The 12,585-nt window shown below is 39.4% G+C and overlaps 1 protein-coding gene across 1 annotated transcript in view; it reads left to right on the top strand.

The window, feature by feature from the left end:
- The window catches only part of CC2D2B (coiled-coil and C2 domain containing 2B), a 113,712-nt gene extending 103,043 nt beyond the window's left edge, over window positions 1-10,669 (top strand). The window contains 3 exon segments of the mRNA XM_023206253.2: window positions 627-685; window positions 2,927-3,104; window positions 8,903-10,669. Of these exon segments, the coding sequence (XP_023062021.2) occupies window positions 627-685; window positions 2,927-3,104; window positions 8,903-9,091 (426 nt within the window). The 3' untranslated portion in view covers window positions 9,092-10,669.
- Window positions 10,670-12,585: the final 1,916 nt, after the last annotated feature.

Below are 12,585 nucleotides of genomic sequence, written 5' to 3'. Positions count from 1 at the left end.
ATGGATTCTCTCTCTCTCTCTCTGTGTGTGTGTGTGTATGCACTGTGTACATACACACACACACACAAACACAAAGAACTGGCTTCTTCCAGCTGAAAGAAACAAATAATCAAAGAAGGAAGATGATCAACCATGTTAGAATGATAATAATATCTGATGTTTGTTGAGCATTCCTATGTGCCAGGGTTTACATGTATTACTTTATTTTAAAATCTTCACAAAACCCTAGAGCAGTAGTCACTATTATTATCCTTATCTTAAAGACTCAGAACAGAGAGGTAAAGACTTTGCCAAGGTCACAGTGGAAGACATCAGTGCAGCTGCCTAAGATTATTTGGTGGAATCCATAGCGTGTCAAATACTTGTTTGAAAAATGAATTGGGGCACCAGGTCTGTTTTACCCATGAAAATATATCTTTTGTAAACCCATCCCCCATCCCCTGTTCTGGTGAAGCAGTGTGAAAATAAAAGGAAATGCTGTGGTCTGCATGTTACCTATGGAATTGAGTGTTTTTGCCGCAGAAGCCTGGTTTGTCTTCCTCCTCATTATAGCTGGCATTCCAGGAGTGACTGTGATATAAACGTGGTCTCTAGAATCTATCCTGACTTTTGGTTGTCTATTTCAGCCTGAAGAAATAATGTATTTTGAAACTGATAAAAGCATGGTAGAAGATCTAAGGAATAGGTACTGTGTTTTCCCTAATCTCTTGTTGGTTTACCTTTCAGTCTTCTGACCCACCCCATTCAAAATACCTGCTAGGTTAGCAGCAGAAGCATGAAAAGGGAGATTATAATATTTCCAGCTGGCCCAGTGGCTCACACCTATAATCCCAGTTTTCTGGGAAGCCAAGGTGGAAGGATCACTTGAGCCCGGGAGTTTGAGACCAGCAACATAGGGAGACCTCATCTCTACTAAAAACAAAAACAAAAACAAAAAAAATTAGCTGGGCATGATGGCATATACCTGTATATCTCAGTGACTAAGAGGGGAAAGATCACTTGGGCACAGGAATTTGAGGTTGCAATCAGGTATGATCACACAACATACCACTGCGTTTCAGCCTGGGCAACAGAGTGAGGCCTTGTGTAAAAAAGAAAAAAAAAAAAGTTCCATTGTACCACCTGGCTCTTGTTACATCCATGGAAAAGTGGCCCCTCTGCCATCCAGGGCATTCTTTGATGGGACAGACTAAGTTAACTCCGGAAACACTGTGGGCCCGCACTGGAAAGTTCTCAACATAGATGCCTGTTGAGCCTATAGTAATAATAATGCAATAGTCAACACTTCTGAAAAGGACATGAAGGTAAATGACCCGTAACTTGACCTCTGGTAAAAACATCCCAGTTAGGCCATAGAAACAGCAGTACTGCCACTGCTGGACACTTCCAGCCTCCCAAGCACTACACATAAGTGCCTGAGGAAGTCAGTCAGTCAAGCCCAGAGGGCCACAGGCTTTGCAGCAGGACTCACTCCCAGGCCATTGTGTGTCAGAGGCTTCTAGATCTGACTGTCTCCAGTGGCTCACACTCACATAGCAGGCTGGCATGGAAGCCACTACCAACAAAGCAACACACAGCATGACCAAAGCAACTTTGCCACTCCCTTTCTCACTAGCACACATCTCCTCACAGCCCCCCACCTGTCATTCTTACTCCTCATTTCCCAGTTCTGAACAAAAAAGGAAGAAATGCAACAGGGAAGTGGTTCCCACTGGTTTTCATTATAATTGCTTATAGAAACTATTTAAAAATACAGATGTCAGCGTCCCTGGATCAGTTTCTGGAGGTGAAACATTTTGATAAGGCCCTACAGGTGATTCTGATGCATAGCCACTATTGAGACCCTCTACAAACTCCAAACTACTTAGTTGCACTATGAACTCAGCTAAGAAGAGACCTCCAGCACCTTCTTCTGTAACACACACTGCAGTTAGAGAATCAGTGCCACACAGTCATCCTGCACAGGGAGGCTTTTCAGGAGAGCCCCATCAACTAACCCACACTGTGTCCCCTCTCTCTCCTCCCTGGCATATTCATCCCCAGACACTGTTCTAGGGCCTGGATATATATGGGTAAAAATCCCTGCCCTTCTGGAGCTTACATTCAAATAGGGGGAAGCTGATCATCAAACTTACCTGTCCAATGCCTTGTTTCCTCCCAACTCTGCTTGCTAAATTAACTCATGTAATAATCCCATCCCTGCTAACATCATCCCAGACCAGATGTCTGGATTTTCATAAGGGCAGTTTCTTGGAAACAAAATGTCCAAGTCAAAGTCTTGAAAAGTAGGAATGTCAACCCAGTAATCAGATGGTAGGTGTTGTTAAATCACACCCAGTAGGCAGCTGCCTACACACGGGTGACTGGAAGAGAGATGTGCCTTGGAGAGTTAATTGCCTGCTATCCCCAAGAGGCTTCTTGTCTTCCCAAGCCAAGTGAGAGCCTGCCTCTCCCCAACTTCATTAATGTGAATGATGGCAGACACCTCTAGCTATAAAGGTCTGGTTTCCTCCTAAGTCCAAAAAGTATCATTCTCATACTTGAATAAAAGTCACAGGCCAGGCATGGTGGGATTACACCTGTAATCCCAGCACTTTGGAAGGCCGAGGAAGGCAGATCACCTGAGGTCAGGAGTTCGAGACCAGCCTGGCCAACATGGTGAAACCCCATCTCTACTAAAAATACAAAAATTAGCCAGCTGTGGTGGCAGGTGCCTGTAATCCCAGCTACTCGGGAGGCTGAGGCAGGAGAATCGCTTGAACCCGGGAGGCAGAGGTTTCAGTGAGCCAAGATCTCACCATTGCACTCTAGCCTGGGGGACAAGAGTGAGACTTTATCTTAAAGAAAAAAAAGTCACAAAACTCTTATTACATTTACTAAATGAGTTATAACTTGTCATAAAATTACCTTTGGATTCTTACCTTAGGATCGAAAGGACTCTGACGAGTAAAGTGATGGAATGGCGACCTAAACACCCAACACATTGGAATCGACAATGTACTTTTATTTTGCGACAAATCCTTCCTAAGCTGGAATTTGGCATAGGAAGCTTTGTTTCATCTGAAGGAGATAATGAATTTGAAAGAATACTACAATTTTATTGGGTTTGTATATGACTTAATGCATTAGTGACATTTGTTTTATCTATGTTGTTAATTGCTAAATAATAGCAGTCTTAAATATTTCTGAAATGCCTTGTATCTTGATCCTTAAAGATAGATGCTGTAGCATTAAAATACACTTACTGAAGAATCAATATTGTTAAAATGTCCATACTACCCAAAGCAATCTACAGATTCAATGCAATCCTTATTAAAATACTAATGACATTCTTCACAGAAATAGAAAAAACAATCCTAAAATGTATGTGGAACCACAAAAGACCCAGAATAGTCAAAGCTATCCTAAGCAAAAAAAAAAAAAAACACAAAACTGCAGGACTCACATTACCTGACTTCAAATTATACTATAGAGCTATAGTAACCAAAATAGCATGGTACTGGCATTAAAACGTAGACCAATGGAACAGAATAGAGAACCCAGAAACAAATCCACACACCTAAGTGAACTCATTTTCAGCAAAGGCACCAAGAACATACATTGGGGAAAAGACAGTCTCTTCAATAAATGATGCTGGGAAAACTGCATATTCATTTATGCAGAAGAATGAAACTAGGCCCTCATATCTCACCTTATGCAAAATCACATCAAGCTGGACTAAAGAGTTAATTTAAGGCCTCAAACTATGAACTTGCTACAAGAAAACATTGGGGAAAGCCTCCAGGACATTGGTCTGAGCAAAAATTTCTCTGTGAGCATAGGCAACCAAAGAAAAAATGGACAAATGGGATCACATCTAGTTAAAAAGCTTCTACACAACAAAGGAAGCAATCAACAAAGTGAAAAGATTGAGAGAAAATATTCAGAAACTACCAATCTGACACGGGATTAATAACCAGAATATATGAAGGGTCCAAACAACTATAAGGAAAAAAAAAAATCTGATTTTTAAAATAAATGGGCAAAAGGCTTGAATAGACATTTCTCAAAAGAAGACATACAAATGACAAACAGGCATATGAAAAGGTGCTCAACATCATTGATCATCAGAGAAATGCAAATCAAAACTAAATGAGGTATCATCTCACCCCAATTAAAATGACTTTTATTCAAAAGACAGACAATAACAAATTCTGGAGGGGATGTGGAGAAAAGGAAACCTTCATACACTGTTAGTGGGAATGTAAAATTAGTACAACCACTATCGAGAATAGTTTAAAGATTCCTCAAAAAACTAAAAATAGAGCTACCACAGGATCTAGCAATCCCACTGCTGGGTATATACCCAAAAGAAAGGACATGAGTATATTGAAGACATGCCTGCACTCCCATGTTTGTTGCAGCACTGTTCACAAGAGCCAAGATTTGCAAGCAACCTAAGTCTCCATCGATAGATGAATGGATAAGGAAAATGTGGTGAATATACACAATAGAGTACTGTTCAGCCATAGAAAGAATGAGATCCTGTCATTTGCATCAACATGGATGCAACCGGAGGTCATTATGTTAAGTGAAATTAGGCACAGGAAGACAAACATCACATGTTCTCACTTATTTGTAGGATCTAAAAATCGAAACAATTGAACTCATGGAGATAGGGAGTAGAAGCTTACCAGAGGCTGGGAGGGGGAGTGGGGGGTTCGGAGGGAGGTGGGGAATGGGTAATGGATACAAATAGAAAGAATGAATAAGACCTAGTATTTGATAGCACAACAGGGTAACTATAGTCAATCATAATTTAATTGCACACTTAAAAATAACTAAAAGAGTATAACTGAATTGTTTATAACACAAAGGATAAATGCTTGGGGGAATGGATAGCCCGTTTTCCATGATGTGACTATTATGCATTGCATCATTGCATGCCCATGTCAAAATATCTTCTCATGTACCATATATATATATATATATATATACACTATGCACCCACAAAAATTAAAAATTTAAAAAATGCATTTACTTATAAACCAAAAGACTTCAAATGTATTGAAGAATTATTACTAGGACCGTATTGCATGGCATTAACTTGGAAACAGTTATATGTTTTATGATGTATAAATTACAGGTTTTGCAAAGAGATGTCCAAAAGGAAACCACTTGCAACCAAAAAACTAAAAAAAAAAAAAACTCTAGTAATAAATCAATTCCCTGTTATTGGTTCTGGGCAAGAGGACTCCAGGCAAGCTTCAGTATCTTCTACATGTGAATTACAGTGGTCCCTTGGTATCATTAGGAGATTTATCTCAGGACCCCCCCAAATACCACAATCCAGAGATGCTCAAATCCCTTATATAAAATGCCATAGTCTTTGCATATAATCTATGTACATCCTCCTGTATACTTCAAGTCACCTCTAGATTACTGATAATACCTGATACAATAGTTAGGTATTATAAGTAATAATTATAAATAGTTACACTATATCATTTTCTATTTGTTTTTTATTGTTGTTTTGTTTGTTTTGCGATGAGGTCTCAGTCTGTCACCCAGGCTGGAGTATAGTGGTGTCATCATAGTTCACTGTAGCCTCAAACTCCAGTGCTCAAGCAGTCTTCCTGCTTCAGCCTTCTGAGTAGCTGGGGCTATGGTACTTGCCACTATGCCTGGCTAATTTTTAAAATATTTTTGTAAAGGTGGGGTTCCACTATATTGCCCAGACTGGTCTTGAACCGCTGGGCTCAAATGATCCTCCAGCCTTAGCCTCCTAAAGAGCTGGGATTACAGGATGAGCCACTGTGCCCAGCCTGCTATATTTTATTTTTTATTTTTTCTGGGTATTTTCAATCTGTGGTTGGTTGAATCCTCAAATGCGAAACCCATGGATATGAAGGGCCTATTGCACTTCTAAATTTATACATTCAGTCAGGCCACTGACATCTTTTTGGATGGTAAAAAGACATCTCAAACTCAGCAAGTCCATAAACAAACATGGTGGGCATCTAGTATATTGTTAGGGTCCTCCTTTCCTTCTACTCTACCCCAAGCTCTGGGTATCCTTTCACCTCTTCTTCCCTATAAACTGGCCCAGTGGGTTTTTTAAAACCTCAGCCTCCCAAGAGATAGACTCCATCCCCTTACCATGCAATAGACTAGAGGGTGTCTGCTAGGGAACTCTCTGAGATGAAGTAAGGAATCTATTGGGAGTTGAGTACTTAGTTGGGAAGGGAGGGATCTACAGGCACTATTCACTCATGAATGGGGGGCAGTTGTTTTTGCTTTGCTTTGCTTTATTTTAAAGCTTATAAACAATGGAAATTTGTTTCTCATGGATCTGGAAGCTGGGAATTCCAAGATCAAAGTGCTAGCAGACCTCAGAAATAATATCACACATCTACAGCCATCTGATCTTTGACAAACCTGACAAAAACAAGAAATGGGGAAAGGATTCCCTATTTAATAAATGGTGCTGGGAAAATTGGCTACCATAAGTAGAAAGCTGAAACTGGATCCTTTCCTTACTCCTTATACGAAAATTAATTCAAGATGGATTAGAGACTTAAATGTTAGACATAAAACCATAAAAACCCTAGAAGAAAACCTAGGTAATACCATTCAGGACATAGGCATGGGCAAGGACTTCATGTCTAAAACACCAAAAGCAACGGCAACAAAAGCCAAAATTGACAAATGGGATCTAATAAAACTAAAGAGCTTCTGCACAGCAAAAGAAACTATCATCAGTTTGAACATCAGAATGAACAGGCAACCTACAAAATGGGAGAAAATTTTTGCAATCTACTCATCTGACAAAGGGCTAATATCCAGAACCTATAAAGAACTCAATAAAATGTACAAGAAAAAAACAAACAACCCTGTCAAAAAGTGGGCAAAGGATATGAACAGACACTTCTCAAAAGAAGACATTCATACAGCCAACAGACACATGAAAAAATGCTCATCATTACTGGCCATCAGAGAAATGCAAATCAAAACCACAATGAGATACCATCTCACACCAGTTAGAATGGCCATCATTAAAAAATCAGGAAACAACAGGTGCTGGAGAGGATGTGGAGAAATAGGAACACTTTTACACTGTTGGTGGGACTGTAAACTAGTTCAACCATTGTGGAAAACAGTGTGGGGATTCCTCAAGGATCTAGAACTAGAAATACCATATGACCCAGCCATCCCATTACTGAGGATATACCCAAAGCATTATAAGTCATGCTGCTATAAAGACACATGCACACGTATGTTTATTGCGGCACTATTCACAATAGCAAAGACTTGGAATCAACCCACATGTCCATCAGTGACAGACTGGATTAAGAAAATGTGACACATATACACCATGGAATACTATGCAGCCATAAAAAAGGATGAGTTTGTGTCCTTTGTAGGGACATGGATGCAGCTGGAAACCATCATTCTCAGCAAACTATTGCAAGAACAGAAAACCAAACACCGCATGTTCTCACTCATAGGTGGGAATTGAACAATGAGATCACTTGGACACAGGAAAGGGAGCATCACACACCGGGTCCTATTGTGGGGAGGGGATAGTGGGGAGGGATAGCATTAGGAGATATACCTAATGTAAATGATGAATTAATGGGTGCAGCACACCAACATGGCACATGTATACATATGTAACAAACCTGCATGTTGTATACATGTACCCTAGAACTTAAAGTATAATAAAAAAACAAACAAACAAAAAAATTGACAAAGAAAAAAAAGTGCTAGCAGAAAAGGGGCTCCTGTACATATAATACACCTTCTTGCTGTTTCCTCATATGGTAAAAGAAGCAAGGCAGGTTTTGCTTTGTTTTTAGTAGAATTAGGGGATAAACAGATAACAAAGCAGAAATATAAGCCAAGGTTTAAAATGTGGAGTACCTATGTAAAATAATCAATTTAGTAATACATAGTCTACAATAATAAAACTGGACTACACCCTGCAGCCCATGCTCAAATCCTAGTTTAACTACTTAGTAGCTTTGACCTAGGGCAAGTGACCGAATCTCTCTATACACTCTACTACATTAGAAAACAGGAATTTTTTAAAAAGTTATCTATTCTGTCATTGTTTTGAGGATTATGTGAGTTAATAATTACCATAGCACCCAACACCTATTAAGTATTTAGTAAATGCTATCTATTTTTTTTCTTCTATGTGCCAGGCGTTGTGCTGGGCACTGGAGTTATAGCAGTACACAGGACAGATAACAGTCTTGTACATCTGCAGAGATTATGGGTTAGTTAGAGAGAGACCAGAAAACAGGTAACTGCAATATATTTTATTAAATAAGCTCAGGGAAGGACAGTGTGCTACACAACCACATGGGAAGAGCATGTGAACAGATTTAAGGATCAGGAAAATCCTCCTGAGCTAAGCAATTACAGTGTGAAAGAATGGTTGTCATCTATGCATTATTAAATAGGTAATTTTCCATAGGACCATGTTCCACAATCCTTTAATCCCATCATGTAGTAGTCGCCTAGTAAACATAAGCTGAATCGATGTTGAATAAATTGTTCTGAAATTCTCACTCAAATCCCCCATAAGTAGAATCAAGTAATTTTCTCACCAGCAGTTTGCTGTCTAGAAAGTTTGTGGAATGTTACCTGTGCAGGCTTTGGACTCAGACCTGGTGGTGCTTCTCTCTATCTGTAAAGTAAGGATTATAATAATACCTACCTCATAGGGTTGTTTGAGAATTAAATATGTATGTGAAGCATTTAACTGTACCTAGAACACAGTTTAGCACCCACAGACAACTATGATAGTATTTTATGAGTACTATTTCTTTGAGGTTTTTGTGATCTTTTTGCATACAGTAATTCCAGATTACCCAGTTGTAATGTGGGTTTATGTGCTGTTCTGTCTTTGATCCAGGTCACGGGATTTCCCATCCAGATGCCATACACTGATGTACAGTCAATTATTGATGCTGTTTATCAAACTGGAATCCACTCTGCTGAATTTCCCCAGACAGAGTTTGCTTTAGCTGTATACATTCACCCATACCCAAACAACATATTATCTGTGTGGGTCTATTTGGCTTCCTTAGTTCCACATCAATGAAAAGGAAGCAGAGCAAAGTAAAAGATTGTACTATAGGCTTTTAGTACCAACAAAAACTTTTCTGGTACCTTGAGATTTTGCTGTTTATTCTCAAGTCCAGCTAAGTGCTGGGCCCAATTTTTTATTCACTTACAGAGTTGGGCACTATGGAGACTCGCATCCCTGAGTGAGTCTTTGAGGAGGAGTCTAGATGAACTTCTCACCAGAGACCTCTCCAGGTAGGACCTTTGGATAGTCTGGCTGTCTTGGGTCACTGTCTGCAGTAGGTCTTATTCTGGGAAAGAAGCAATTTTGGCCTCTTCTCCTAAGGCCAATGTTTCTCAAATTGTAGAATTCACACCATCTCCATTTGAGTCATCTGGAGAGCCTTGTTGAAAATGCAGATTACTAGATCCCACTCAAGACCGACTGAATCAGCACCTCTGGGAGTGAAGCTACAGAACCTGCATTATTTTCAACAAGCTCCCCAGATAATTCTGATGCACCGTTATGAGGGAGAGCCTAGCCTTATAGAATGTTGTCAGTACTAAACTAAGGCTGGTACGTTTGATGCTGGGTCTGATACAATTCAAGATGGAAGCTGCTCAAGTGGAAAACTAAAGTCATTACCATGTTGGGCTGATGTTGGCTTCTAGAAGCTTCTCAAAAGTTTGCACTTGGGATGCTACTGACATGTAATTCTTACAGCTCCAAGTATTTGGAAGGAACTCCCAGGAAACTCTAATCTAATTTCTCCCAATTCTATGAGGGAGGAAATGGTCTTGACAAATCTCAGGACTCCTTTTTTCCTTAGTGAGCAGCCCCCAACTCTGCCTCTGGCACTTTTGCTGCCTTGCTTTCTTAGTAGTGGCTTATCTAGATCCTAAGAGCCCCTCAAGAAAGACTGGACAGGTCTAAGTAGGAAGCACTATACTTTCTTCTAGTTGATTGTTTTGTCCTTCATTAAAAGAAATGTGTTTATATAAATTTCCTTACATATGACAAAACAACTTGTCAAAAAGAAATAATCAAGGAATATGGATTTCCAAAGGTCGACCAGAGCAGCTTTGTATGAGGTAAAGATAAGAGAACATTCACCTCTCCCATTGCAGAACCACTGAGGTTTCTTGGTTCACTCCCACAAGCAGAGAGCAGAGACCCCAAATTTATCTGCAGGGAATACCCAATCTATATCCGTTTCCTAAATGTGCATGGGCTGGTGCCAGAAAAGGCCTCACTTATTTGTGCTGATGTTAGTCTTGGACCAAGCTTGAGATTACTAGAAGAGGCAAAGTAGGGACATGGGTGAAGGAATGTTTTTTTCTCCCAGGTTAAAACCTAACTGTATGTATCTTGTGGCATGCATAAGAAAACTGATCAGAATTTTTACTTTTATTTGAATGTTTTTGTTTAAATTTAATGTGAAGTTTTATTATTAAACAAGTCCCCCACTTTGATTGATTTAGCACAAAATGATGCTGATGGAAGGATGAGGATGCCAAAGACAGGCTGAATTCATACAACTCATTTCTGTACAGCTTTGAATATTTACATAGCTATTTTATTAGTTGTTCATGGTTTTTAGAATTGATAGGCTGCTGCAAGTGTTCATAGGAAAGCATGGAGGACCTTTCTATATTGTATCCTTTTTACATGTGTGTTACTTTTTCAATTAAATTTTTTCCTGAAAATCATGAAATCATCTGTAATGAATCTTTTTTTCATTAAAACGTTTCAAAATACATGATTTTAAGTGGAATGTATAATTTCAAAGTTCTTTATATCATTCCATAACTAACTACAGGGCATCTGTTACATGCCAGATACTGTGTATTATCTATTTAATAATGTGCTGGAGCACAGTGATGAAAAGACAGAGACTCTACAGGTGTGAGGCTGACATGTTTAAAGAAGAAACAAACCACAGCAAGTAAGTGAGAAGACTTCAGGGTGTGATGAGTGCTCTAAAGGAAACAAACAGGATAGGATGATAGAGAAGGACTTTGGTGGGGATGAAGGGTGTAAGCAGAGCAGTCAGGGAAGGCCTAAGGAGGTAACATTTAAGCTGATATTTTTTAAATGATTTAACATTAGAATTGCATTCAGTTGCATGTAACAGAAACCTAACCATAGTAGCTTAACCAAACAGGGATTATTTTTCACATATCTGCAAGTCCAGAGGAGGCAGTCCAAGTTTGGTGCAAGAGGCCTACTAACTTCATCCAATTGCTTTGCCATCTCTAAAGAGACTTCTATTTTCTAGCCCAGTGGCTTTCAAATTTCAGCAGGTATAAAAATCACCTGAAGGGCTTGTTGAAACACAGATTGCTGGGCCCCACCCCCAGGATTTCTGATTCAGTGGGTCTAGGGTGATGTCTGATAATTTGCATGTGTAAGTTCCCTGGTGATGCTAAGACGGCTGATCTGGGGAGCACACTTTGAGAACCTCAGTTCTAGCTTCACAACCATTTTCATGGCTTAAAAATGCAGAAAAGGAAGGGGAAGACAGAGGATGCCAACTGGTTCCATTCTTTTAAGAAAGCTTACCAAGAAGCCATGCCAGTAACTTCTACTTACATCCCTTTGGCCAGAACTGTATCACTCCTAGTCATAAGGGAGCCTGGGAGATCAAGTATTTTAAATGCACATATTGCTCTCCCAACTAAAGTCAGTATCCTATTGGTAAGGAAGAAGGAGAGGGTGGCTATTGGGTAGGCAAATCACAGAGTCTGCCACAGATGAGAGGAAGCCAGTCATGCAAAGACCGGTGGCAAAACGCATTTGAGGTAGAGGGAACTGTGACTGTGAAGTCCTTCAGTCCAGAAAGAGACACCTGGGGAGGGGAGAGTAGTAGCACATAAGTCTGGAGAGGTAGATAGGACCAGATCACGTAGGTCTTGGTAAAGAGTTTGGATTTTATTTACAGTGCAATAGGAAATCATTGAAAAGTTTTAAGCAACTGAATAAAATAATATTTTTCTTTTTTATATTTGAAATTACTTTAAAAACTATTTTTTACAGATACTCATTATTTTATATAAGTGCATAAATGTCATGTTTTTTGAAATGCAGGTTTTATTTTTCTTTCCTGGTTTTCACTTGGGTCCCTGTCCACTGCTCTTCTCTCCCCTACCCACATTGTTCACTTCTTCTACCTTCTTAGCAACCATGTTGTATGTATCCTTTCACTTCACCAACATTCTCAAATATTCATATGCCAATACACACACATATGCACATATATGCATCTGTCTTAGAAAAATGAGATGACACAATGTATGTTTTTCTGTATATTGCTTTTTTCCTTCAAAAACAATACAACCCCTCCAAGTGAACTATTCATGTTTCCTAAAGGATGCATAACATTCTACAGTGTGGGCGGGACCACTGCATACACTTAAGGAGGTTATGCACCACATGACTCAAAAGTTTATGTGCACAGACCCCTAGAGTTGTGTAGTATGTAGAAACCTTGGTTGTAAATGTTATTTATTATAGCTTTTTCAACCATTCTC

The sequence above is a fragment of the Piliocolobus tephrosceles genome, chromosome 9 (genome assembly GCF_002776525.5).
Source record: "Piliocolobus tephrosceles isolate RC106 chromosome 9, ASM277652v3, whole genome shotgun sequence".
NCBI lineage: Eukaryota > Metazoa > Chordata > Mammalia > Primates > Cercopithecidae > Piliocolobus > Piliocolobus tephrosceles.
The sequence above is the reverse complement of the archived record's forward strand: the minus strand, read 5'-3'. Positions and strand labels throughout refer to the sequence as shown.